This window comes from Pongo pygmaeus, chromosome 12 (genome assembly GCF_028885625.2).
Source record: "Pongo pygmaeus isolate AG05252 chromosome 12, NHGRI_mPonPyg2-v2.0_pri, whole genome shotgun sequence".
NCBI classification, from domain to species: Eukaryota; Metazoa; Chordata; class Mammalia; order Primates; family Hominidae; genus Pongo; species Pongo pygmaeus.
Window position 1 is genome coordinate 108,679,548 of NC_072385.2, and position 25,795 is coordinate 108,705,342.

General features: G+C 53.4%; 1 protein-coding gene across 11 annotated transcripts in view; it reads left to right on the forward strand.

Annotated features, from left to right (window-relative positions):
- The window catches only part of DNMT3A (DNA methyltransferase 3 alpha), a 114,879-nt gene that overhangs the window by 80,270 nt on the left and 8,814 nt on the right, over positions 1-25,795 (forward strand). For 4 of the 11 annotated variants that reach the window (XM_054474861.2, XM_054474859.2, XM_054474860.2 and 1 more), the window contains 15 exons: positions 14,172-14,387; positions 14,672-14,830; positions 15,265-15,372; positions 15,650-15,806; positions 16,117-16,266; positions 16,362-16,406; positions 17,091-17,170; positions 17,777-17,889; positions 18,092-18,275; positions 18,448-18,532; positions 20,757-20,902; positions 21,734-21,824; positions 22,014-22,162; positions 23,249-23,334; positions 25,521-25,590. In XM_054474861.2, the coding sequence (XP_054330836.1) occupies positions 14,172-14,387; positions 14,672-14,830; positions 15,265-15,372; positions 15,650-15,806; positions 16,117-16,266; positions 16,362-16,406; positions 17,091-17,170; positions 17,777-17,889; positions 18,092-18,275; positions 18,448-18,532; positions 20,757-20,902; positions 21,734-21,824; positions 22,014-22,162; positions 23,249-23,334; positions 25,521-25,590 (1,839 nt within the window). The other 7 variants (XM_063648883.1, XM_054474864.2, XM_063648885.1 and 4 more) reach the window with 7 other exon arrangements.

Genomic DNA, 25,795 nt, shown 5'->3' on the forward strand with positions numbered 1-25,795 from the left:
AGAGAATCTTGGAGGAAGAGCAGGTTTGAGGCAGGATGATATGGTGAACTTTTCATTTTCTTATGTATTCTGATGAGCAGAAGTTTTTAATAAAGTCCAACTTACCCATTTTTTTCCTGTATTGGTTAGTGTTCGTGTGTGTTATCTCCAATAATTCTCTGTCTACCCCAAGGTCATTAAGATATTTTCTCTTAGGAGGGGGTGGATTTTTGAGCTAGGGTTTGGATAAGCTGCTTTTGAGAAGCCAGCAGATTGGTGTCAATGGGGACAGGTTGTTTTTTTTTTGAGACGGAGTCTTGCTCTGTCACCAGGCTGGAGTGCAGTGGCACAATCTCAGCTCACTGTAACCCGTGACTCCTTGGTTCAAGTGATTCTCCTGCCTCAGCCTCCCGAGTAGCTGGGATTACAGGCACGTGCTGCCACGCCCAGCTAATTTTTGTATTTTTAGTAGAGATGGAGTTTCACTATGTTGGCCAGGATGGTCTCGATCTCCTGACCTCATGATCTGCCCACCTCGGCCTCCCAAAGTGCTGGGATTACAGGTGCGAGCCACCGCGCCCGACCCCAGGGGACAGGTTTAGTCAGATTCGAGGGTGGTCGTCATGGAGGGGACGCACAGGCAGGAGGGCAGGGAGAGAAAGCACAGAAAGCAGACCTGCTAGGAGAAGACCAGGATAGGGAGGGGCAGGGACAAGGACACGGGACTTCTGGGAGCAGGTGGCCGGGGGTCAGCATCCAGGAGGATTTCCTGAACCAATTAGAGGACTACTGAACCCCCCTTTCACCTATCTGTGCAGCCCTTTACTTTTACAATATATACATTTCTATTTATTTTATTTATTTAAGGGTTTGTTTTTTTTTTTTTTTTTTTTTTTTTTTTGAGACGGAGTCTCACTCTGTCACCCAGGCTGGAGTGCAGACGTGTGATCTCGGCTCACTTCAACCTCCGCCTCCCGGGTTCAAGCAGTCCTCCCACCTCAGCCTCCCAAGTAGTTGGGATTATAGGTGTCCGCCCCCACCTCTGGCTTTTTTGTTTTTTTTTTTTTTTGAGACAGAGTCTCACTCTGTCGCCCAGGCTGGAGTGCAGTGGCATGATCTTGGCTCACTGCAACCTCCGCCTCCTGGGTTCAAGTGATTCTCCTGCCTCAGCCTCCTGAGTAGCTGGGACCATAGGCACATGCCACCATGCCTGGCTAATTTTTGTAATTTTAGTAGAGACGGGGTTTCACCATGTTGGCCAGGCTAGTCTCAAACTCCTGAGCTCAGGTGATCCACCCGCCTTGGCCTCCCAAAGTGCTGGGATTACAGGCATGAGCCACCACACCCGGCCACCTCTGGCTAATTTTTGTATTTTTAGTAGAGACGGGTTTTCACCATGTTGGCCAGGCTGGTCTCGAACTCCTGACCTCAAGTGATCTGCCCACCTCGGCCTCCCAAAGTGCTGGAATTACAGGCGTGAGCCATCATGCCGGACCTACGTTAATTTTTGAGACAGAGTCTTGCTCTGTTGCCCAGGCTGGAGTGCAGTGGCACGCTCTTATTGTAGCTCACTGCAGCCTCGGACTCTTGGGCTCAAGTGATCCTTCCACCTCAGCTTCCCAAGTAGCTGGGATTACAGGCACGTGCCACCATGCCCTGTGTGGAGCCCTTTCTGACTTCCATCAACTCCCTGCGGCCACCCCGCATCCTTCACCTCTCAGTCCGCACTCCCTCCCAGGCCAACTGCATGGTGAGTGTGTGTGTGTGCAAGTGTGCGTGTGAATGTTACCATTTTTCTGACTTGCCATTCTTCAGTAGCAACTCTACAGATGCCACAGCTCTTCCCCGTTTCTCTTTAGTCCATGAATGGTGGGCAGTATAAATATTATTTTCACTTGCAACTCAGATGGATTGAACAAAAACAGGAATAACAGCTCAGCCTCCTGTATATTTGATGCTAGATGCTGTTGGAAAGGCAGCTTTGTGGGGCAAAAAAACAAAAATTGAGTGAGCTTGCTTATATATACCAAAGATGCTCTTAGACTTCAATGTTTCTCAAAGGGTGGGATTGTGTGTTACCTCACCGGAACCACCTGGGCAGTGCATTAAAAAGGCACACTCCTGGAGCAGAAGCTCTGGGACAGTACTTGTAGGTTTGATTTTCTAGCCAGCCCCCAGATGATTCTGGGGCTTACTACAGCTTGAAAACCACCAAGCTTCAGATGATTAGAAGTAAACCAATTCTGGCACAGATGAGATTCCCACACAGATGTATCGGTAGATGCATTTATTGTATCGCCTGCATTGGCGGCGGGGGTCTCTCTGCACATTTTGTTTAAACATGACTACCTGGGCCAGGGTTAATCACGTTGGGAATTTAGTGATGTGCCCAGCAAGGGTGGTTTCCCGAGCTCTCCGGGTGATTGATATGGCCTGGGTTGCCAGTCTGATTGTGATAACAAGCAAAGGAAGAAGTAGGGACTGTAAGGCTGGCAGACCTAGGGAACAGTTTCCAAACAGGGTTGGGGGGGAAAGACCGGAAAGGACTTGGTACAGGAATTTAAATGTTTCCTTTCGGATGGAGATGGCAGGGGTCCCGCTGTTTTCAGCAATAGTTACCGCAATGCCTGTCTGCTGGGCTCCTCTGGAGTCTTCTCTTTGGACCCTGAAACTTGAGAGGGTCTGCATGCCTGAATCTGAATGCGGCTCCTTTAGACCCCTCCCTTTGACCCCTGGAGCCTGGAGAAGGGGTGGGGGAAGGGTGGGGAAAACAGGCCTGGCTGTTAAGGTTTACCAGGTTTCTTTTGGCTCACACCCCCCTTAGTATAAACTTAACACTTCTCTCCAGGGTCCAGTTTCTAAAGCAAAGTGACAGCATCGACACCTCCCTAAAGCAAACTTGTCATGAAGTCCCTCACCTCTCAAATGTGAGTCCCTCTGGCTTCCTTTGATTTTATCTGTAATATTTAGCAGATACATGTGATTCCATTAGGCTAGTTAGGAAACCAAGGCCCAAAGAAGCTAGGGGTTACTTAAGGTCTCGTCATCAGCTGTAAAACACCCTGCTCAGCGCCTTGCTCAGTGAAAGACCTGGCATCCCCTCCCAGTTGAATTTCCTGGTAAGGGGCACCTGAGATCCGGTGTCAGTGGGGTACTGCCACCCTCCCACCCCTGCCCTGGCATCTCTGCTCCCTGGCCCCAGACTCAGTCACTGGTAGAGCTGTGCAGACCCAGCAGTTCCAGGATAGGGGGTGAAAGTGAGCAGGAAGGAAGAGTTGGGTTTGTGGAGAAGCCTTCCCCTTATGGGGCAGACCCGGAACTATAGGGAAAGGGAAGGCAGCCACCAAAGCTCCAGAGCCTGATGGCGCATCTAGTGGGCTGGGACTTCCCAGCATACACCATTAGGGAAGTGTAGGGTTGGCTGGGAGAGAACGAGGGAGCCAGGGGCTCTGGGATAGAGGTGGGGAGAGAAGGGGAGGTGAGGGTATCGGCAAGAGGGAAGTTGGGCTTTCCTTTCCAGCAGTTGGGCTCCCCCATCCTGCATCTTCCTCTCTTGATTTAGAAGAATTCATCTACAGTGTCAGTGCAAAAAGCCCGTTACCACTCCCCCTCCTTAACAGATACCCTAAGGCTGTGCTTGTGCTTTTCATTCCTGCCCTTCATCTGCCAGGAGGCTCATGCAGTTACAGATGCCCCCTAGATCTGGCCATTCCTGTCTGAAAAACCTGGGAGGTTGTGCCCATTCCTAGTTTCCGCTCTTTCATCTTCCCTTGAGCCTTCCTGCCTTCACCGATCCCAGCTGCCTCTGAGTTCCTTCGGCACATGTAGAAAGCATCCCTACCACATAATTTACCATCTAATTGCATGCTGTCTTGAATGAGGGCTGTGGTTTCATGTGTGGTGGGTCTTGGGTACACAATTAGGCTGTGAGTAACAGAAGCCTAGAGCCCCATCGCGTCTACTAGCTCTTGTACCTCTTTGCTTCCCTTCCCCCCAGCCTACCTATTGCAGGTGCTAAGGACTGACTGACCTGATCCCGTGTTTAGGTGAGCTTCAGGCAGTCTCCCAGGATAAAGCACAATTCCCTTACAGGTTCTAAAACTAGACAGGTCAGTGCAGGGGTTAGGCGGGTGCCCCTGCCCAACAGCATTTGCCCAAATGCCGCTTCTCTCCCCAGACTCAGGGAGGAGGTTCTGCTGCAGGGCCCAGGTTTGGGGTGATGGCATAGAGCCCAACCAGGCAGCACACTGCAGTTGCCATGGTGATCCTTTTGCTTTTCTTCAGGAGGATGGATTTCTCTTTCAGCCCAAATCATCTGCCTGGGCTACTCTGAGAACCAGACTCCTAGCCCCCTACCTTCCGCATTCTACCACAGGGGGCAGCTTGTCAGGGGCTTTGGTTTGAAATCACAGTCCAGCATCAGACAGCAACAGGTTGTGCTTGATCAGGGAGCAGGCGGGAAAGGCCCAGAGGAGGGCTCACCTGGGACGCATGCCCTGAGGGAGCTGACCTCCATCTCCTCCTGCTTCCCCTCCTCTCTCCAGACCACTTCTCTCCAGTGAATTGCTCTGACCTTTCAGGTGGGCTCGGGCCTCTCTAGGCCTCAGTGTTCTCATTTGTAACAGAGACAGCCAGGGGGGGTCTCCGTGTTTCCACACCTGGCTAGTATTAGAATTACCCAGGGAGGTTTTAATAGATTCCTGGGCCCCACCTTAAGCCCGCTGATCTATGTAGGTAGAGCCCAAGAATCTGTATTTTTAAAGCCCTCCTTGGGTGATCCAGATGCAATTAAACCAAAGTGAGTCTGGGGTTCTCCTGGCGAGATGATTAGCAAGGCCCTCATGAAAAGAAAGGAAGCTCTGCCTGTGCTAAGGATTGACTGGCCTCTCCGGGCTTCCAGGAGCTTCTGGAGAGCCCCTTACAGGCTAGTCTTGTCAGGAAGCGGGTGTTTCCTGGTCATGCCGGCTAAGCCAAGACCAGACCCCCACCTCTCTCCCTCCAGAGAAGCCAGGAGAGAGAGAATGACAGGAAGGGGGGATGTTGCCATAACAACAAGCTCCAAGCAGAGGCCTCCCTTCCAGGGGCTGGTACTTCACCCCAGTCCTGGTGGTTTCCATGGAGATGGGTTACTGAGGGACAGGGGGAATATTTGCCCCACTTAGAGCATCAGCCAGGAGCTGCCAGAAGGCAGAACACCGCTAGGTGCGAGCCTTTGGACTCCTCTGCTCTCCGGGTGCACATCTGACACCTTCCCCCTGCTTAGTTGCTCTCTCTGTGACTGGTCTCCTTAGCAACAAGTCCTGCTAACTCCACGCTGTTGGCTTCATGGCTATTTTTAGCTTCACTGCCAGCAGCCCAGTCCTGGTCATTTGCTTGCAACCTCCATATGGATTGCAAGGGAATAGGAAAACAAAGATTCCCAGCCTCTTTTGGGAGCCCTAGACTGGGACCTCGTAGCAACGATTAGAATTCCTGCTATGAAGTGGATCCGTTCCCCAACTTGGAACTTGGGCAGTGGATTTGGGATAAGGTTCCTGAGATGACATTGCATTCAGTTCATTTTTAATCCTCTACTATGGGCAAGATGCTCTAGCCCACACTGCTTCCATACGAAGGTGAATGAGGTCCAGTCCCTGCCCTCTAGGAATATTTAATCTTGTAAAGGAGAAAGATGAGTACACAATCACCTTCGCACAAGGCAAAGACTGGCAGGTCCTAACAGAGGCTTACAAAGTACTAGGGGAGGGTGGCGGGGATGGGGTAGAAGATAAGGGACAGAAGGGGAAGATAAGGGACAGAAGGGGAGGATAAGGGTTAGGGGCCAGGGCAGCACTGTCAAAAGAACTTTCTGGGATGATGGCAATGTTTTAAAATCAGTGCCATCGAATTCAGTAGCCCCCAGCCACATGTGCCTCTTGGACACTTGGAATGTGGCCAGTGTGACTGAGGAACTAAATTTTAATTTGTATTTAATTCAAATAGACACATGCAGCCAGTAACTGCCGTCCTGGACAGTGCAAGGGCTAGAGGAACTTTCATGGTGGAGGTCACTGGCAGACTGGTGTAGAAGGATATGCAGGGTTTAGGTGGTGAAAGTTGAAGGGGAGGAACCTTCCAGGAAGAAGGAACAGCATGAGGAATAGCAAGTGGGCGGGCAAAGCGTAGGCTTCATGATATCACACGGAGGCCTCCAGATTCGTGGGGGCCTAGAATGTCACGCAGAGTGTTGACTGATTGGCATTGAGGCTTTTGAGCTGTAGGTGGGAGGAGGACGGGTTCAGAACAGACATCCATCCTGACCTCTCTTTTTGTCTGGATAAGGTCTCCCTGGTCTTGGGGTTGGTGGGAATTCGTGTGGGGTGGAAATACGTGTGCAGTGACTTCATATGTGTTGCTTTGCAGATGGCTTTATAGGGGCCATGGCTTCTCTGATTCAGAGTAGAGAGACTCACATGGTAAATGTCCTGTGGGATGACAGCAACATCATCTACCCTCATCCTGCCGGAACTGGATTTTATGACAGAGCATGCAACAGAGCACTGAACTTTGAGTAAAACGTCAGGCATGAGCTCCAGGCGTTGCTGCTCTTTGGAGAGGTATCATGATGGGCTAGTGTCTCCTCTCAGTTCTTTGAGGCTGGAAAGTCACATTAACATACTTATGATCATGACTCTTCAAAGACCCAGGAGAGTGATGCACCCCAGAATGTTAGATTTACCAATTGATAACAGGACATGTCCTCACCACACAGATCATAATCCTTGTCCTGCTATTTTCTGGCAACTTACTGGTATCAGAGTCATTGGAAAACGTAATTAAAATTGGAAGTTTGCTTGATGAATATGGGATCAGGGCAGAGAGGTGTCCTTCAGAGGTATTTTTATCAGGTTTAGGAGACCTGTGGGATCACTGTTGTCTGCCCACCAAACAGGAACTGTGCTCTCATTCTCAGGTCATTCTCTCCGTTGGACCACACTGGATACTTCCTTTCCAGCACCTCTTTTAGGCTCTTGACATCCAGCATATTTTCTTTTCATCCAGGAGTTCCTCCTTTCAACATACTTTTATAACAAATCCAAGAACATGGCTTATTTTACATGGTGCTGCTATTTGAGTTTGGCTATCTTTAACTCAAACAAAAGACTTATCTGGTAAACTACCAGGGAGGTTTACTTTGGAAGCTCAAGAGCATGTGTGACCTGAGGATCCTTGAAGATTGCCCCATTTTAGTAAGGGGATTTTTCCTTTTACTAAAATCACCCCTGCTGTAGATCTTGGGGTCTCTTCTGCTTTGGGGTCTGACTGTGCATTGATCACAAAGAAGACACATCTCTGTTTAAGTGACTCAGTCTAGAAAAGGCAGTGTTTCCTGTCTGCATAGTTACAGGAGAGGGAAGAAAGATGCTCTGGGTTGTTAAGGGGACACCTTTGAGCCTAGGCTTCCTTTTGCTTGTTGGGAAGTTGCATGGAAGAGGTAAGATTTGACTTTAATGTTAAAGGATGAGAATAAGGAAGTTTGACGGCCAGAGGGAACAGCTACTTAATATGTGGCCAAGAGAAAGTGAACAGTTCTGGCCAGTTCTGACACTCTGAGTCCTTGCTGCATGCACGGCATCATTGCAGTCTGATGTCCCAAGGCCACAGAATGTGGAGTCTAAGGTGTTTAGCCACGTTATAATGGAAGAGCGGGTATCGTACATGAGACAGTGTCTGAAAAAGGCCACCAAGCCAGAATCAGAAACTTCTTTTGAGAGGAGGCCTGAAGTAAGTTCTCAGGCCTGTTGACCGGCATGGATGCAGAAGAAGTATCAGTGAGAAAAGCAGCAAAGCAAGTCATACTGCATTCCCTAAAGGTTGGGAGCAGGCAAGAGGGACAAATTCTGGGCTTCTCACTTCTGCTTGGGGAGCCCCTGGAAATGTGTACCAGGCAAATACCTTAGTTGGGTTGAAAGATGGGTTGGAACAGAAGAGGGCCTGTGTTTTTGTTTGTTTGCTTTTTTTTCGAATAGCTTCTTTTCCTAGCTGTATGGATTCTGGGTCTCAGGGTTGAGGAGAGTCTGTACCCAAGTCTTCTAGGTAGAAGGCTCTCTGGTTTGGGGTCCTTGCTCTTCAGGGTTTGCTTGCTCTGATGGCCCTCGGGGGAAGGGGGGGCTCCCTCACTGCACATCTCGTGACTTCATTATACCAGCACCTGTATGTCCCAGGTGACTGTGGCTGGGAGCCAGGCACCTAGGGAATTGTCTCATTGTCATTAGGAGATGCTGGCATTCCATGGCCCAAGAGGGCTGATGTCATCACTCCTGTTTTGCAGATGAGAAAACAGATTTCTTGGGGGTTAAGTGACTTGTTTAAGGTCATGGTGGTGGAAACAGAACTGAAGTCCAGATCTTTTTTTTTTTTTTGAGACGGAGTCTCGCTCTGTTGCCCAGGCTGGAGTGCAGCGGCAGGATCTCGGCTCACTGCAACCTCCGCCTCCTAGGTTGAAGCGATTCTCCTGCCTCAGCCTCCCAAGTAGCTGGGATTACAGCTGCACGCCACCACGCCCGGCTAATTTTTGTATTTTTAGTAGAGACAAGGTTTCACCATGTTGGTCAGGCCGGTCTCAAACTCCTGACCTCATGATCCACCTGCCTCAGCCTCCCAAAGTGCTGGGATTATAGGTGTGAGCCACGGCGCTCGGCCAAGTCCAGATCTTCTAACAAGTGCCGCTGCCCAAATAGCCCTCTGCTGTGGGGTGCATTTTCCTCCCTTTCCTCGGTTCTTCCTTCTAATTCATCTTGCCAACGGAAACCAGGCTGATCCTTCCAAAATACTCATTCATCTTGTCAGAAAACCTGTGGTTATTCTTCCTTGCTACAGAATATACCCAAGGACGCACCTGAAGGCTTGCCATTACCTTGCCCTGTCGTGTACTGGGAGGTTGGAGGTGGGCGAGGGTCTCCCCCCTCCCCAGCCTGGCAGCTCTTGCTCATCCTACCCATCTCCGATCCAGCCTCCAGGCCCAGTCAGCTCACGTGGAACTGACCTGTAACCTCTTTTGTCATCCATGCCGCCCATTTTTTTCTACTTGGTATTTGTGGCATAGTTACCTTTACATATGTTTGTTTTACAGTGATCCTTTCATATTTCCCCAAGTCTAGTGGAATCTTCAACCCCTCGAGGGCAGAGCCAACAGGGTCTATTTCTTTATCTGATCCTACAGCCAACGTAATGGAGGGCTGTGGGTGGGGACTGCGTCTGCCTTGGGGGTAGGTGCCTTTGTTCAGGAGGAGGAAGATTGAAATGGCGGAGGCTGCACCTGGAGGCCGCACCTGGAGGCCCCAGGAGAGGAGTCAGGTCTTCTCGATCTGCAGATGTTTGAGCCTGGGAATGAAGGAATTGCTGAGCTTTCTGAAGGAGCGCCCTCGCCGCGACCAACCTTGCAAACAGGAAAATGAGAAATCCAGGGAAGGCCCAGAGTGACGTAGGGGCCCTGGGACTCGAAGCCTGACCTCCTCACGCCGCGCTTTTTGAGGCCCCCCGGCTTCTCTATTCACCTGTAATATGGAGGCGGGAGACCCCCCAAACAATCCCCGATCTGGAGCGCTCCCAATGTCTGCGCGCGCCTGCTGTCACTCTCCGTCTGTGTGCTGAGTTTTCCTACAGCTTCCTGGGCCTCCTATCTGTAAGCTTTTTCTTTTTTTTTTTGGTTGTGCTTCAGAGAAACTCACTTTTCACAACTTTCTCCTGGCTCTCCCAGGCCGTCCGAAAGCTCCGGCTTGCTTTCGCCCGGACCCCCGGCTCCCTCCGGGCAGGCAGCTCGGGAGCAACCCCTTCCCTCCCGTCCCGGCCCCCCGGCCCCGCGCTAATCTCTTCCAGAGCTGGGGGAGGGGCCCGGGCGGTCTTCCCGGAGGCGGGGCGCTCCCTGCAGCCCGGCCTGGGCGGGCCCTGGGAACGGGCGGGGAACGGCCTCGCCCCCCGGCCCCGCGCCCCTCGGACCGGAGGAGAGGGGCTGGCCCAGCGCCAGCGTCGGAGCGCCGGCCCCCTCCCCGGGCCGCTCGCAGCCAACCAGGCCCTCCAGCGGGGCCCACGTGACCTGGAGTCCTAGACAAAGAAAATGTTCCCTCCCTCCCCCCCGCCGCCCCCCTCCCCTCCCAGTGGCCCCCTCCGCCCCCAGCCCCATCGCCCCCTTCCCCTCCCCCCAGACGGGCAGCTACTTCCAGAGCTTCAGGGCCGCGGCTCACACCTGAGCGCGACTGCAGAGGGGCTGCACCTGGCCTTATGGGTAGGTTCCTGGACGGAGCCCCGGGGAGACCGGGGGCGGGGAGGCGGCAGAGCCGGTGGGAGGATCTTCGCAGCCCTCCGGGTTTGAAAAGAGTGAAGTATGCCTCCCCGGCCCGCAGCAGCCGCGGCGTCCCGGCCTGGCCCGAGTTCTGGAGATGCTGACTTAGTGCTGGCCCGCCGCCTTCCTGCCCACGAGCCCCAAGGCCCCACTCCTCGAGGGCTCCAGTGGCACCTGGCGCCCTCGGGGGACAGGAAGAGCAGCCGGCCGGGAGCCCGGGCAGTGGTAACTGCAGGCTGGGGCACGCGGAGCTGGTGGCCCAGGAGTTGGGTTGGAGGCAGCTTCAGCTGAGCTGGCAGATGGGTGCCTGGCACTTCCTTGGTGACCTACGTTTCTGGCTGGGGGACCACGCGGTCCTCAGGGCTCTGCCAGCTTGCGGCCTCTTAAGAGGGACAGCTTCCTCTCCTGCGAGTTCCTGGAAGCCTCCGGGCAGGCCGCCAGAAAGAAGTGGTGGGGGGCGGGAGGGCACGGTGCGACCCTGACAGGGGGCCGGCCTGTGACACCGGGGTAGCCCAAGGCCGCATGGGCTTGGGGGCGGTGGCGCTCAGACCTCTGACCTTTGGAATGGGAAGCGCTGCAGTCGCAGGGGGAGGTGGAGGCGGGACAACTGACTGAGGAGATGGGACTGGACAGGAGGCAGTAGTCACCGGAGTTCCCGGTGGCTTTCCCAGGCTGGACGGACTCCAGGCCCAGGGGCTTCCGTGAGCCAGCAGGGAGTGGGGAATGGTGTGGTGTCTCTTGAATGCCGCCTGGTTTCTCCGCCCCCCGGGGGTGAGCAGCCCGCAGCCCAAATGCGAGAGCCTCGAGTTCACCCCTGTTTCTCTTATTGTTTGCCTGGGGAGGAAGGCAGGAGTGCAGGGGGAAAGGGGTGCTTTCCCTACGCCCCAGACAGGCCTATTCTAGTGAGGCCCCTCCCCCACCCAGCTCCGGCTGCCCCTTCCCCTTTCGTCAGGCCTCCCGCTGCTAACCCACCCCCTTCTTCCTTCCCCCACCCCACTGCCCCAGTCCTGATGGAGGCCCCTTCCTCCTCCGCCAGCCCTTACCGGGCCGGGTGCGTGTTCTGCACCAAGTGGGCTGGGGATGCTGAACAGCTCGCAGCGCGGCATCTGACAAGCTGGGGGAAGTTGTGGGGGAAGAAGAATGTTCAGGAACTCGCTGTGAAGGGGCTGAGAAGAGAGACAAAGGGGCCGTGGGGGAGTGCTGAGGGTGGTGTCAGGCACGACTCCTAGACCTGGGGAGCCAGGGGAGGAGCCCAGCCCACCTGCTGCCGCCGCTGCCAGGAACTGATAGCGGGTCCTTTCCCCTTCCCGCCCACTGCTACATGCACACCTTGTACTGGCTCAGGGGCCTCGCCACGCCTGGAAACAAGGTCTTTGGATCATCCAAGGCATCACCCTAGGTCAGCCACCCATGCCTGAAGCTTGAGAAGGCGTGGTGGGCGAGGAGCAGCGGCGAGGTGTGGGCTCCTCTGCGAGGGTAACTGACGCAGCTGAGGATCCCAGGAAGGGAGGCACCCTCCCCCATAGCGGGGTCCACACTTCAGTGCACCTTCTCGTAGGGGAGGAGGCGATGGCTAATTGATAGTAGGAAGGGGAGGGCAGAGTTCTGGCCAGGTGAGAGTGGGACTAGGGAGCGATGAGCAATTACTCCACATTCTTCCACCCCCGCAGTCCAATCCGTGAGCTCATTCCACCATCCATGAGCTCATTTTCCCAGCTGTTTGGGGGTTGGGGGCAAAGGATGCATTATCCTGTTTTAGAATTTGTTGAGTCAGAGGAAGAACTAGGACTTAACATCTTCAGTGTTTTCGGAATCGCCATAAGAAACAGATTGGTCTGTGGCTTGGAGGCAAAGACTTGAAGACTCAGTGAAATTAAATGAATCTATAAGACAATACATTGGACCACTGAGCTTCAAACAAAGGTTCTTAACCTGGGACCCTTGGATCTGGGGGGTCCACTGACAGGCTTTGGGAGAGTCCTGGGAATCATTGGTCCATATATACACCAGATTTTTAAACAGGTCAGAAAAGCTTTCCAGAAATCCTTCCGTTCAAGTGCCTTTTTATGTTGGAGCAACTCCTTCTAGAAAGGACTGCTCCAAAGTCAGCTGCTGGTTGTGAGGCTCCGAAAGGGAATGTAGAGGCTGCAACTTCAGATTAGACCTCTTCTTCATACTCCAGGTTGCTTGCTCATCCTCTTTACCCTTGAGGATGGGTTTGCATTCGCAGCTCTAGGCCCATGGGGGAGCTCTTTTGAAAGGCATGTAGAAAATGGGGTTTTCTCCCCTCTAAATCTGGTATGGTGGAAATGGGTGCAGAGCCTTGAAGTCAGAGGGCCGTGTTTCCTAGATTCAGTAAAAGGCTAATGGTTCTCAGAGCTAAGTATCAAGGATTTCATTCTCCTTTGTAGGGATCCTGGAGCGGGTTGTGAGAAGGAATGGGCGCGTGGATCGTAGCCTGAAAGACGAGTGTGATACGGTGAAAGGATGGAGGCTGTGCAATGGGAGAATAACTGGGGTTTGGCTTATTAATTTGTTGGTGGGATGGCAGAGAGCACGCCTGGTCTATAGTGCCTGCTCAGTAAATAACTGAATGAATACATGTATTTATGGATCTGAAGGGTGCACATAGAAGGGGTCGAATCTGGTAACAATACACACTGGGTGTGATCCATAAGAACTCCAGCATGGCATCTGAGCATGGGAACAGACAGGCTCTTGGGGAGCTTCCTATGGTGTTTGAGCATGTGCTGGGGGGAGATGGGCTCTTTAAACCCAGAGCAGTGATTTCATCATCAGCAGACATCACAAAACTAGAATTGTGGCCTGGAAACCAGGAATAGGAAGGATTGATTGCCCAGGGAAATTGTGGAGAAGAAGAGAGGGTCCCCCTTGCTTTTTAAATTTTTGGCGACAGGGTCTTGCTATGTTGCCCAGGCTGGTCTTGAACTCCTGGGCTCAAGTGATTACAGGCACATGCCTGGCTGAAGATCCTAGTCTTGATTAAGAAGATAGGAGAGGGTGGAACCAATATCTGTGTCTAAACAATAGTGCCTGATTAATATTTGGATAGAATTAACATTTCCATAGGTAAGGGGAGGGGGGAGGGATAGCATTAGGAGATATACGGTATAATGCTAAATGACGAGTTAATGGGTGCAGCACACCAACATGGCACATGTATACATATGTAACAAACCTGCACGTTGTGCACATGTACCCTAAAACTTAAAGTATAATAATAAAATTAAAAAAAAAAAAAACATTTCCATAGGCTAGACACAGTGGCTCATGCCTGTAATCCCAGCACTTTGGGAGTCCGAGGTGGGCGGATTACTTGAGGTCAGGAGTTAGAGACCAGCCTGGTCAATATGGTGAAACCCCATCTCTACTAAAAATACGAAAATTAGCCGGGTGTGGTGGTACATGCCTGTAATCCCAGCTACTCGGGAGGCTGAGACAGGAGAATCGCTTGAACCCGGGAGGCAGAGGTTGCAGTGAGCCGAGATTGCGCCACTGCACTCCAGCCTGGGTGAAAGAGTGACTGTCTCAAAAAAAAAAAAAAAAAAAAAAAATTAACATTTCCGTATCATAGGGTAGGCAATTGATATGCTGATGAGATTGAGGAAGATTAGATCTGGGAGGAAGGTTTCCTAAAAGGCAGAAAAGAAGGCTGGAATTGTGTGACTTGAGTTCACCTCTCTACTTCAAGTCTTTCCATTTTTCACGGCAAGGCAGCTGGTTGGCTCTCTCCAGCCCTTGACCTTCTGTCACTGTCCCGGGTTTTGACAAACATGGTCCCCTTGAGTGTCAGGTGGCCTTGCTAATTCCTGGAGAGGTCAAGGTGACTTTTTGTTTTTTGTTTCCCCAGGCTGAGAAGAAAGCCAAGGTCATTGCAGGAATGAATGCTGTGGAAGAAAACCAGGGGCCCGGGGAGTCTCAGAAGGTGGAGGAGGCCAGCCCTCCTGCTGTGCAGCAGCCCACTGACCCCGCATCCCCCACTGTGGCTACCACGCCTGAGCCCGTGGGGTCCGATGCCGGGGACAAGAATGCCACCAAAGCAGGCGATGACGAGCCAGAGTACGAGGTGAGCGGCTTCTTCACCAGCCGTGGCCAGCTCTTTCCGGGGGCCTTCCACTGCCAGCTCCTCCCGTCCTGCTCTCTCTCCATCTCCCACGGGCCGCTCGCTCTCTCCACCTGACCCCGGGCCTCTTCGTCTCCCCGATTTTGCTCTGTCTTGCCTCATTCAGATGGAGCTCCCTCCTGGCTGTCCTGCCCCCAAGATGCCCAGGGCTGGGGTTGCCATGGGGGGATCAGGGTGGCAGGGCCTCGTGACCACTGTGTAATGATTTCTGCTCCTTGGGGCTCCAGGACGGCCGGGGCTTTGGCATTGGGGAGCTGGTGTGGGGGAAACTGCGGGGCTTCTCCTGGTGGCCAGGCCGCATTGTGTCTTGGTGGATGACGGGCCGGAGCCGAGCAGCTGAAGGCACCCGCTGGGTCATGTGGTTCGGAGACGGCAAATTCTCAGTGGTGAGTTGTGGGGTTTGGCAGTAGCCTGGGGTGGGGGGAAAGTTCTTGATCCCAGGGCCTGTGGTTTTGGCTGGGGGCAGTCTGAAATTGGGGTGAGGGAAGTGGGTTCTGCTCACCCCTAACTCTGCCTGTGGTGGGTGGAAGAAGCCGTAGGGTTAATTAGGTTGCACCTGTGGCTCAGAGAGCTAGGATGCTGGCCCAGTTTTAGCCTTCCAGGAACCTATTCACTAGAATTCCTTTCCACCTGCACTCAGGTACTTCCCTACTCTTGGTCTGGACTCCTCTTTGCATCGGGTAATTATTTATCACTGCATCTGGTCCCCTCCAGGGCTGAGACTGACTCTCAAGGCTCCCAGCCCCTGCCAGTTGCGAGGCACGGGGTGGGTGCTTGCAAGTGTAAGCTGCGGCAAACAAGGCCTGGCTTGTCCCCCCAGGTGTGTGTTGAGAAGCTGATGCCGCTGAGCTCGTTTTGCAGTGCGTTCCACCAGGCCACGTACAACAAGCAGCCCATGTACCGCAAAGCCATCTACGAGGTCCTGCAGGTGAGTATCCCTGCTGGGAGCTCGGAGGAGGAGCCTAGAGCACTAGGAGGCCTGGAAGTTGGAGTGCAGGTCGGGCTTGAGCAGAACGGAGGCCCAGGAGGCAGCGACTCCTTTCTCTCCACCTCGCTCGCCCTTTGTATGCACATCCCCCTCCTCCTCAGCGGTTCCTCCCCGTCTTGCCTGTGCCACCCTAACTACTCAGAGTCTGGCCTTGAGCCTGACCCATCTGCCTTCCAGCCTGTCCTGACAACCCCAACCCTGGCGTGTCACCCTCCAGGTGGCCAGCAGCCGCGCAGGGAAGCTGTTCCCGGTGTGCCACGACAGCGATGAGAGTGACACTGCCAAGGCCGTGGAGGTGCAGAACAAGCCTATGATTGAATGGGCCCTGGGGGGCTTCCAGCCCTCTGGCCCTAAGGGCCTGGAACCACCAGAAGGTAAATGAGGGCACCCAGCCTTCTGGGACCCCTGCCCGCCAGGCAGATCCACACCAGGGCTGGGAAAGCCATGCTTAGGGAGGGCTGCCAAGGCCTCCACAGAGGGGCCCAGTGGGAATGGCTGGGGTCTCTCTTGCCCTGGGGTCAGGACTTGAATGACCTGCTCTCTGTTGGCTGGCCAGAACCATAGAGTTGGGAGGTGGGAACAAGTTGGAGACCAGGCCACACCCCACTGTAAGGAGGGTCGGGGAGGGGGCTGGGGTTTCCTGTCAGCCTGTAACTGACTTTGGCACCTGCTTTCCTGCTCCAGAAGAGAAGAATCCCTACAAAGAAGTGTACACGGACATGTGGGTGGAACCTGAAGCAGCTGCCTACGCACCACCTCCACCAGCCAAAAAGCCCCGGAAGAGCACAGCGGAGAAGCCCAAGGTCAAGGAGATTATTGATGAGCGCACAAGAGGTAGTTGGCCTGCTTCTGGAGAGGGTGGCACCAGGAGGCCTGCATCTGAGGAGCAGGCGCAGCCTCCTCTGACACCGGCTCTCCTCCCCTTGCAGAGCGGCTAGTGTACGAGGTGCGGCAGAAGTGCCGGAACATTGAGGGTGAGTTTGTTGCCTGGGAACTCTGGCACTCCTAGTGTGGCATGGGGCAGAGTAGCAGAGGCACTTAGGAAGGTTTGAATGACATGGGACCAGGGGCCACGTCCTGTGTGTCACACCACCTCCACTGTGCTTCTTGCACTGTCTTTCTGGTGCCATGGTTCTGCTCTCCTGTCAATGGTGTGGGCTGGTCTTCAGGGTGTGGGACTCCCCAGTGACCACAGAAGGGCAGCCCCTCTTGGGTGTGACTGAACCCACCTACAGGTCCCTTTTCAACCTTTCACCTTTGCTCACCTCTCTCATCCTGGGGCTGTCTCCCTTAGCCTGGTGCTGGTGGATCTGGCTCAGGACCCTCGGCCTGGGAGGATTGGGGCAGGGGTCAGGACTTGAGGATTACCCCGGGAATCCCTCCCGAGTAACCTGGAACCAGGGCTGCTTCTCATGAGCAGGTTTCTGTCCTCCTGTCACTCCATCCCTGTTTGTGGATGGTGGCATTGGTGCTCTGAGATGATGGCGTTCTGAGACTGGGGTAACAGTGCCTCCCTTTTCCGTGGGGCACCCTGGACTCTTTTCTGGCTGCCACTCTGGCACACCCCTTTTTTGTGGCTGGTCTGGTGCTGGGCTCCGGCCCGGGGAGGGAGAGGCCCTTCTGTGGTACTCACCCCATCCCCTCGCTCTGCTTTCCAGACATCTGCATCTCCTGTGGGAGCCTCAATGTCACCCTGGAACACCCCCTCTTCGTTGGAGGAATGTGCCAAAACTGCAAGGTAGGAGCACACCCACCCAGGAGAGGTGCCGTTGAGGCCGGCCCTTCGGCCGTCTGGCTGACTGTGTCCACCGCTTCTGGGCACATACGGGGTGACACCCGGTGTGCGTGCGACGTAGACTTCAGAGCTTCCTCTGGAAGCAGAGTTCTGATGACATGGGCCCTTGGGTTTACAAGCTTTTGACTTGCTCTCGTTTTTCTCCTCTGAAAGATTCTTTACCTCTCTCAAGCCCCATTTTAGTCTCCAGATGTGGGGATGGGAGCAGAGCAGCGGGGACGGGCTCAGGCAGAGTGTAGCAGGGTTGCCGTGCCCTCGGGAGCCCAGGAGAAAAACCCAGGGCTGCAGGAAGGCCCAAGGTGATGGTGCAGTCCCCTCCCTGGCTTTGCTCTCAGGCTGCTCTTTGGTTCTGTCCACGGCGGTGCACGGGCAGACAAGGTTTCCCCTTCCCAGATCTGCAGCTGGGGCCTGACCCTGGCTAAGGCGGTGGATGGGGTCATGTCTTCAGGGCTGAGTCAGGCTCTGTGAGGCTGGGTGCGGAGCCTCCCTTCGTCCTGGCTGTCCTGGGACCCGTCCTGGTGGTTTCTGACCCTTCCCGCTGCTGTCTAGAACTGCTTTCTGGAGTGTGCGTACCAGTACGACGACGACGGCTACCAGTCCTACTGCACCATCTGCTGCGGGGGCCGTGAGGTGCTCATGTGCGGAAACAACAACTGCTGCAGGTGAGGCTGTTGTGGCCTCCAGTGGCCTCCTTAGCTGGGCCCCAGGCTCCCGCCGCCCACCCGCCTCCCCTCCTCTCCCTTCCCCACAGACCCCCCACCCGCTAGCCATGCTCCAGACCCGGTCTTTCTATTCCAGGTAGCACACCTTGGCCTCCCTGGACCAGGGCTGAGAGTCCCCTCTGCTCACTGGGTTTCCTTCCAGGTGCTTTTGCGTGGAGTGTGTGGACCTCTTGGTGGGGCCGGGGGCTGCCCAGGCAGCCATTAAGGAAGACCCCTGGAACTGCTACATGTGTGGGCACAAGGGTACCTACGGGCTGCTGCGGCGGCGAGAGGACTGGCCCTCCCGGCTCCAGATGTTCTTCGCTAATAACCACGACCAGGAATTTGTGAGTGCTGGGCCTGGGGCGCGGTCTCGAGCTCCCTTGGCTGAGCCTTGGTTGTGGGGCCTGAGCTGTGTGCGGGGTGTGTGGGTCTAGGAGCCTGGCTGGAGGGCCAGCGCTGGGTGGGAGCTTGGGACACCGCTGTGCCTGCATCTGACCTGTTGTGCTCACTGCTTAGGACCCTCCAAAGGTTTACCCACCTGTCCCAGCTGAGAAGAGGAAGCCCATCCGGGTGCTGTCTCTCTTTGATGGAATTGCTACAGGTGAGGGGTGCAGGCCCAAGAGGTGCTGGCCGCCTTGTCCCAGGATGGGGGAGCCAGGTGTGTGGGCAACTCTGGCAAAACGAAATGATGGTTAACTTCATAGCTGTTAAAATATTATCCCAAAGGGGAAGCTTGTGTGTGAAGTGAAAATGTATGCAGTCCGTGGACTTAGATTTGACCAAAAATAAAAAAGTAAAATAGGTGGTAAAGCAGCCTGTCTGCTGGGCACTTCCTTAGTGAAGAAGATTCAGCCGCAGAGGTCGAGTGATCATTAGTCAGATTCACAGAGATTTCACAGAGCCTCAAAGGACAGACTCAGCAAGACAGAAACATACACACTTCTGTTGTGTTTTGATTATACACAAGGTAGTCTAAAGAAGACTTATTTAAATCACCCATTATCCTTTTATTAATATTTTGGCATATATCCTTTTCAGGCTTTTTTCTGTGCATTTGTGTTTATATAACCATACATCCATAGATAGATAAATTAAGTGGGTAGTGAATGCACACGGTTTTGTAACTTGCCTTGCATTTATTATATTATGATTGCTTTTTCATGTTAAGTGATATAAAGCTACCTTTTTTTTTTTTTTTTTTGAGATGGAGTCTGTTGCCCACGCTGGAGTGCAGTGGTGCCATCTTGGCCCACGCTGGAGTGCAGTGGTGCCATCTTGGCCCACTGCAACCTCTGCCTCCCGGGTTCAAGCAGTTCTCCTGCCTCAGCCTCCCGAGTAGCTGGGACTACAGGCACCCACCACCACGCCCAGCTAATTTTTGTATTTTTAGTAGAGACGGGGTTTCACCATGTTGGCCAGGCTGGTCTCGATCTCTTGACCTTGTGATCCGCCCACCTTGGCCTCCCAAAGTGATGGGATTACAGGCATGAGCCACCGCACCTGGCCAAAGCTACATTCTTTATTTGTAAGTGTTGCATAAGGTTCCATTGAGTCAAAGTGCCGTAATTTAATGAACCCCTATTAGGTCATTTACTATTTTTTTTTATTATTATAAGTAGTGCTGTGACAAGCATCCTGATAGAATATCTTTATATACTTGAACCATTCCCTCCTTAGGAAAACCTTTAGGAGATGCTGGGTCACCCTGCAGGCATTGTTTGCTTCATGTGACTCTGGACACTGCAGAAAGCATCCTAGGAGATTGTGAAGACACATCCACCCCTCTGCCCTGCCCGCCCCCAGCCAAGGGCTTCCCGGCTTTTAAGAAAGGAATAGCTCTTCTTAGAATTCATATCTTTGGTCAGAGGGAGATAGGCAGTCTCAACCCAGGGACCCTGGTTAGAGGGTGAGGCGGAGGGGATGGCTTCCCCGGCCAGATGTTTGTCTTCTGTTCTCAGCTCCATGCTGCTCTTCTGTAAACCTAGAGAAGTTCATTTACAGCTTTTTGTATCCCAGACTGGAACCTTGAGGCCTTCTTAAATCATGTCACACCCCAGGAGGCTGTAAAAGCTCCTTGGCTGGGGGACATGTTGGGAGCAGCAGAAACAGTGTCGTACCCTGTTTCTCCCGAGACCCTCTCGGGATCTGCTCTGATTGTTTCCTTGCCTCAGTTCGGCTAGCATTTCTGGAGGGGAGGGATCGTGGTAAGGAAATCAGTGTGGTTAGCTCGGGGGAAGCACAATGAAGGAGGCCTCCTCTGTCTGGAAGAGCCTTTGCAATCCACGAGAGGGCTGAGTGAGGAATGGAAACTGCTCTGATGGGGAGGCAAGGGATGCACAGAGCTGGGGACTCACAGCAGAGGGGGCGGTGATTCCAGGGGGCTACTGGGTGGGGCAGGGCATTTATGAAACCTTTGTGGAGCAGGGAACATTCAGGTTGAGTCAAAGGGTGGGGTAGAATTGTAGCAGGAGGTGATAAGAGGGTATGGAAGGACCAAGCTGTAGACGGACGACGACAAAGAAAAGGCCCCCAAAAAGTCAGCTGCGATTCTTCCTGGATCCTGGAACCATGAACTCTCTGGTCAGTTTTCTGCAGCTTTGACTGCCTTCCAGATAGGCCAAACGAGGCATGAGACAGAGCCTCGATGTCCTTACTATGGATACTCCAGTTGGATCCAGAAAGGATTTAAGGCATCTTCAGGGAAAAGATAGGACTTGGGCCTACAGCTGACCCCATGGGTCCTGTTGGCCAGCAGGCTCACCTGCCAAGACCAGGGTGCCAGGGAGATGGCTCCAAGTAACGGTGCTGTCTGCTGGCTGGTGCAGGGCTCCTGGTGCTGAAGGACTTGGGCATTCAGGTGGACCGCTACATTGCCTCGGAGGTGTGTGAGGACTCCATCACGGTGGGCATGGTGCGGCACCAGGGGAAGATCATGTACGTCGGGGACGTCCGCAGCGTCACACAGAAGCATGTATGTCCATGCTGTGGGGCGCAGCCCGTCTTCGCCTCCCTGCACACTCAGCACCTGGAGGCAGCCCTTGCCTCCTTTCATTTTGTTCATTTGCCCTCTTTCTCTTCACCCTTTGCCCCAGCCTCTTTTTCTCCTTATCTTCCATTTGTCCTCTGTCTTGAGAGGGTAAAGGGCAAATTGAAATGGGAATTTGGGCTAGGCATGTTGGCTCATGCCTATAATGCCAGCACTTTGGGAGGCCAAGGTAGGAGAATCCCTTGAGGCCAGGGGTTTAAGGCTAGCTTGGGCAACATAGTGCCTACTTGAGCTCTGGCTACTCCCTGGGCTGGTTTCTGGGCCGTTTCTAGTAGAGCTCTTTGGATGAGAGAGAGATTCCTGTCCTCCCAGTATTTTTGGCAAATAGCTTTATCAGCTTCCATATCTGGGAGGCTCGGGCAGGGTCTTTCCTTAAGCATGACTACAGGCCCTCTGGAGTTCTGAAGGGCAATTGGAGGACATTCACATGGCCCAGACACCCTGCCTAAGACACTCAGCATGCCAGGTGCCTTCAGACTCAGCCATCCACTTGGGTCACCTTCCCATTGGGCGGCTGTGTTGCCTGCCTGGGTGATACTAGTTTCCCCACTGGCCTGAGAAATGATCCAACTTGGTCCCCTTCTTGTTTAGGACTTGTCCATGGTTGCAGCTAGGGTCGTGAGCCTGCAGAGCAGCTGGGTCTCCTGTCTTTCGTGTCAAAGGACTTCTTTGCCAAGTTCACAGATAATTTCTCTTTCTTCCTGTCTGCCTCTGTCCCTGGACAGCAGGCCCATCACGTTGCCTTTATCCTCCCAGATCCAGGAGTGGGGCCCATTCGATCTGGTGATTGGGGGCAGTCCCTGCAATGACCTCTCCATCGTCAACCCTGCTCGCAAGGGCCTCTACGGTAGGTACCATCCTGTCCCCTCCACCTTCTCAGCTGGTGCTTCCGCACGTAGGCTTCCTCCTTGGATATTTCTGCCCTGGGACAGCTATTCCCGATGACCCTGTCTTCCCGTGCCCTCCCCGTGCCCGAGCCACACCACTGTCCTATGCAGACAGCCCCAGCTGATGGCTTTCTCTTCCGACCTCTCAGAGGGCACTGGCCGGCTCTTCTTTGAGTTCTACCGCCTCCTGCATGATGCGCGGCCCAAGGAGGGAGATGATCGCCCCTTCTTCTGGCTCTTTGAGAATGTGGTGGCCATGGGCGTTAGTGACAAGAGGGACATCTCGCGATTTCTCGAGGTATAGCCAGCAACCTTGGTTTGGCCAGCTCACTAATGGCTTCTACCTTGGACTGCTGCTTCATCCTGTCTCATCTGCATTGTGGAGCTGGGGACTGGTGACTTCTGCTTTGCAAGGGGCCTGTTTGGGAAGCCCCAGGCTTCCTGGATAGAAAGGGAGGAAGCAGGGTTAGAGGCCTACCTCGGAAAGAACCAGTGGTCTCGCTCTAAGAGGTGGCATTGTGGGTGTGGACCTCCGGGGTTGAAGGACCTGTCACTCAATCGGGTGGGGTGCCAGACTCCTGGGGTTGGGCATTCTGTGTGGTGTTTGTTACACACCGGGACCTTTGAGAGGACAAAATCAGTTTTCCCTGAGCAAGAAGGGCCTATCCTCACTCCCTGGTACCATGACAGGCACCTGAGAAGAAAACAGAACTTAGCTCAGTTTTCATTCCTTATCATGTGAGTCCCCGTTTAACCCTGAGCCAAGTCTGAGCTGCGTGCAGAGGGCTTCTGCTGCCAGAGGTGTGCTTGGAGTGGCCCTTCTGGGAGCTCGAGCCCACCCGTGCTCCTGAGTCTTGGGGTGGGTCACACTGTGAGCTGGTGTTCTGACTGTAAGTGTGAGCAGGTGTCTATTTGAGTTCTCATCAGGGCTCATGGTAAACACACCCATACTCGCTGGAGCCTGGGCTCTCCCAGCCTCTGGGTAGTCTAGAGCAGCACTGTGCAATATGGTAGCCACCAGCCACATGCGGCTGTTTACATTAACATTAACCATTCAGCTCCTCAATCACATTGGCCTCATTTTAGGTACAAAATAGCCACCTGTACTAGTGGGCTAGTGGCCACTGAATTGAACAGTGTAGAGGACATCCCACCATCGCAGAAGTTCATTTGGACAATGCTGATCTAGAACGTTCCAGTGACAGCTTGTGGAATGTGGCTAGGTGTAATTCCAGCTTCTCCTGGAGGCTGCAGGCTAGCCCAGTGTGTGGCTCCTGAGAGAGAAGTAAGAGGCTTTGAGGCTTTAAGGCTCGACCCCAGCAGCATGCCGGCGCTGTTTCATGCTCCTCCTTGGCTTATCTTCAAACCGTCTCCTGTTTTGTAGTCCAACCCTGTGATGATTGATGCCAAAGAAGTGTCAGCTGCACACAGGGCCCGCTACTTCTGGGGTAACCTTCCCGGTATGAACAGGTTGGTGAAAGCTCCTGGGCCTGGGGGGCTGTGGGCTGGGACTGCAGTGGGATGGCCCACGGTGGGGAAGCGTCTGAGCCAGGCCCTCTCTGGCCGGCCTCTGCTGAATGACTAGCTGCTCTGCCGTGTTCCTTATTTCCTTTTCCTCGAGGAGGAAGAGGCTCAGTCAGGGTATAGAAAATACTTGTCTGAAACCAACAACTAGTGGTCTTAAATTCAATCCTTGAGGAGGAAGAGGAGTCAGGGTATAGAAAATACTCCTCTGAAACCAACAACTAGTGGTCTTAAAGCAGGACCTTTAAAAGTACTCTCTTTATACCAAAGAAGAGTCATGTGCTGCCAAGTTAGGTAGTTGGTTTTCTGACATTGATGATGTGTCCCGAGCCCTGAGGCAAAGCCATGGGGCATGGCTTTGGGGCTGGGAAGGGGAGTCGTGGCCACAGCCTGTTCCAGGAGAGGGAATCTTGCGGCGGCTGCATGCAAGTTCAGGGTTCTGCTTAACTTAATTTCACTAATCACACACTTTGTTGGCTTCAGGTCCTTTTTTGGAGAGATTTTCTTCAGTTAGGTTACACAGATAAAGATTTTAATATCTAGGAATGAAGAAAATTCATTTCATCAGGTATAAAACTGGCATTATAAAAAGGCTTTTTAGGCAAAATAAATTGTCCAGAGTTGGCAATTCAAAAGCACGCTGAGAGCCGCTTAGTCCCTGTCCATTGTGGAGGGAAGCGTTTTCCAGAGTGTTCTGAGTCATGGGTGTTAAACCTCCATGGTGTGCTGCTTGGTATACTTGGTATAACTAGGAGACATCATTTCATCTGGCCTTGGTCAAATAGTCTCCCTCCTTGCTATTCCCATGAGGTTGTAGGACCTTCCCCATCTCATACGTGTTTGGTAGAGTTGCTATCGAGGGCTTGTTGAGGGGAAGGAGATGGGGCATTGGGGCAGCTGGCCTGAAACTGTCCCCCAAGAGTTCCCAAGATACATGTGTGTATTGGGAAATGGATGGGCTGATGAGGTCCATTATTTTCATGGAACCACTCAGTGTCTCCTGACAGACCTTGGTCCCGTGGGATTTCTCGCCTGCTTCTTTCAACTCTAAAATACTGAACTCTGAGCTTCTAGGAGGAGCAGAGGTCCTGCATGCAGGGCCGAGTGGGCAGTGCACGCATAAAGAGTCGGAGACATCTGTCGAGCACCTGATTTGACTGCAGGCCCCGTGGTTCCCACACTGAGATCCTGGAGCCAGTGCTCAGGGAAGCCTTCCTTAAATATCCTTACATGTCAGAAAAGGTCACCGTTGAAGGGGACAGCCAGTCAGTTATGTGGCCTGCACCCTGAGAAGTGACATATTTAATGTCACAGAATTTTTGGTCTTCAGGGAACTGCAGAATTTAAGTCTTTTTTTTTTTTTTTTTTTTTTGGAGACAGAGTCTTGCTCTGTCGCCCAGGCTGGAGTGCAGTGGCGCTATCCTGGCTCACTGCAGCCTCCGCCTCCCAGGTTCAAGCGATTCTCCTGCCTCAGCCTCCCGAGTAGCTGGGATTACAGGCACCTGCCACCACGCCTGGCTAATTTTTATATTATTAGTAGAGGCGGAGTTTCACCGTGTTGATCAGGACAGACTCAGACTCCTGACCTCAGGTGACCCGCCTGCCTCGGCCTTCCAAAGGGCTGGGATTACAGGCATGAGCCACTGCACCTGGCCCAGAATTTAGTCTTTTAAAACAGTACATTTAAGGCTTGCAGTTTGATTAATTTCATCCAGTGGACACACCCATGTAACAATTACCACAAATCAAGATACAGAACATTGTCACCCCCAAAGCTTGCTTTGCAGTGGGACGCTTAAAGCTCAGTGTATTTTAGACTAACTGATGTAAAGATAGCTGTGCTTTTTTTTCTTTTTCTGCTAGGTGTTATCTGCCTGTTCATTTGAGACCACTTTTGAATTTACCTTTAAGGATTAACGCTTGGTGGATTTGTGTCTTTGCATGGCTGCAGTGTGTGTTCGTGTGTTTGCAGGGAGTTTGAAGAGGGTTATGACATGTGTGCGTAATTTGGGGAAGGGGGCTCTTACCCTGTGAATAAGTGGCTGCTGGGGGAGGGAGGGGAGTCGTGCAGCTGGGGCCCTTCCCGCTGTTATCCAGGTTTCTGTTGTTACAGTCTCTCTTCTGCCTCCTAGGCCGTTGGCATCCACTGTGAATGATAAGCTGGAGCTGCAGGAGTGTCTGGAGCATGGCAGGATAGCCAAGGTCAGCTCCAGCATCTAGAACCTCTGCTGGGGGGCAGGGAGAAGGAAGGGCAGGATGAGGTGGAGTGGTGGCCAGGGCCTTGTCCCGCCTGCTTCTCCAGCTAGTGTGGAGAATGCAATTTAGGAGACGGTGCAGGGTCATGCAGCAGGGCAGCCAGAGGAGGGCCCAGGGCTGCTGGCCTTCAGCCCTTCCTCCCTGGTGAGTG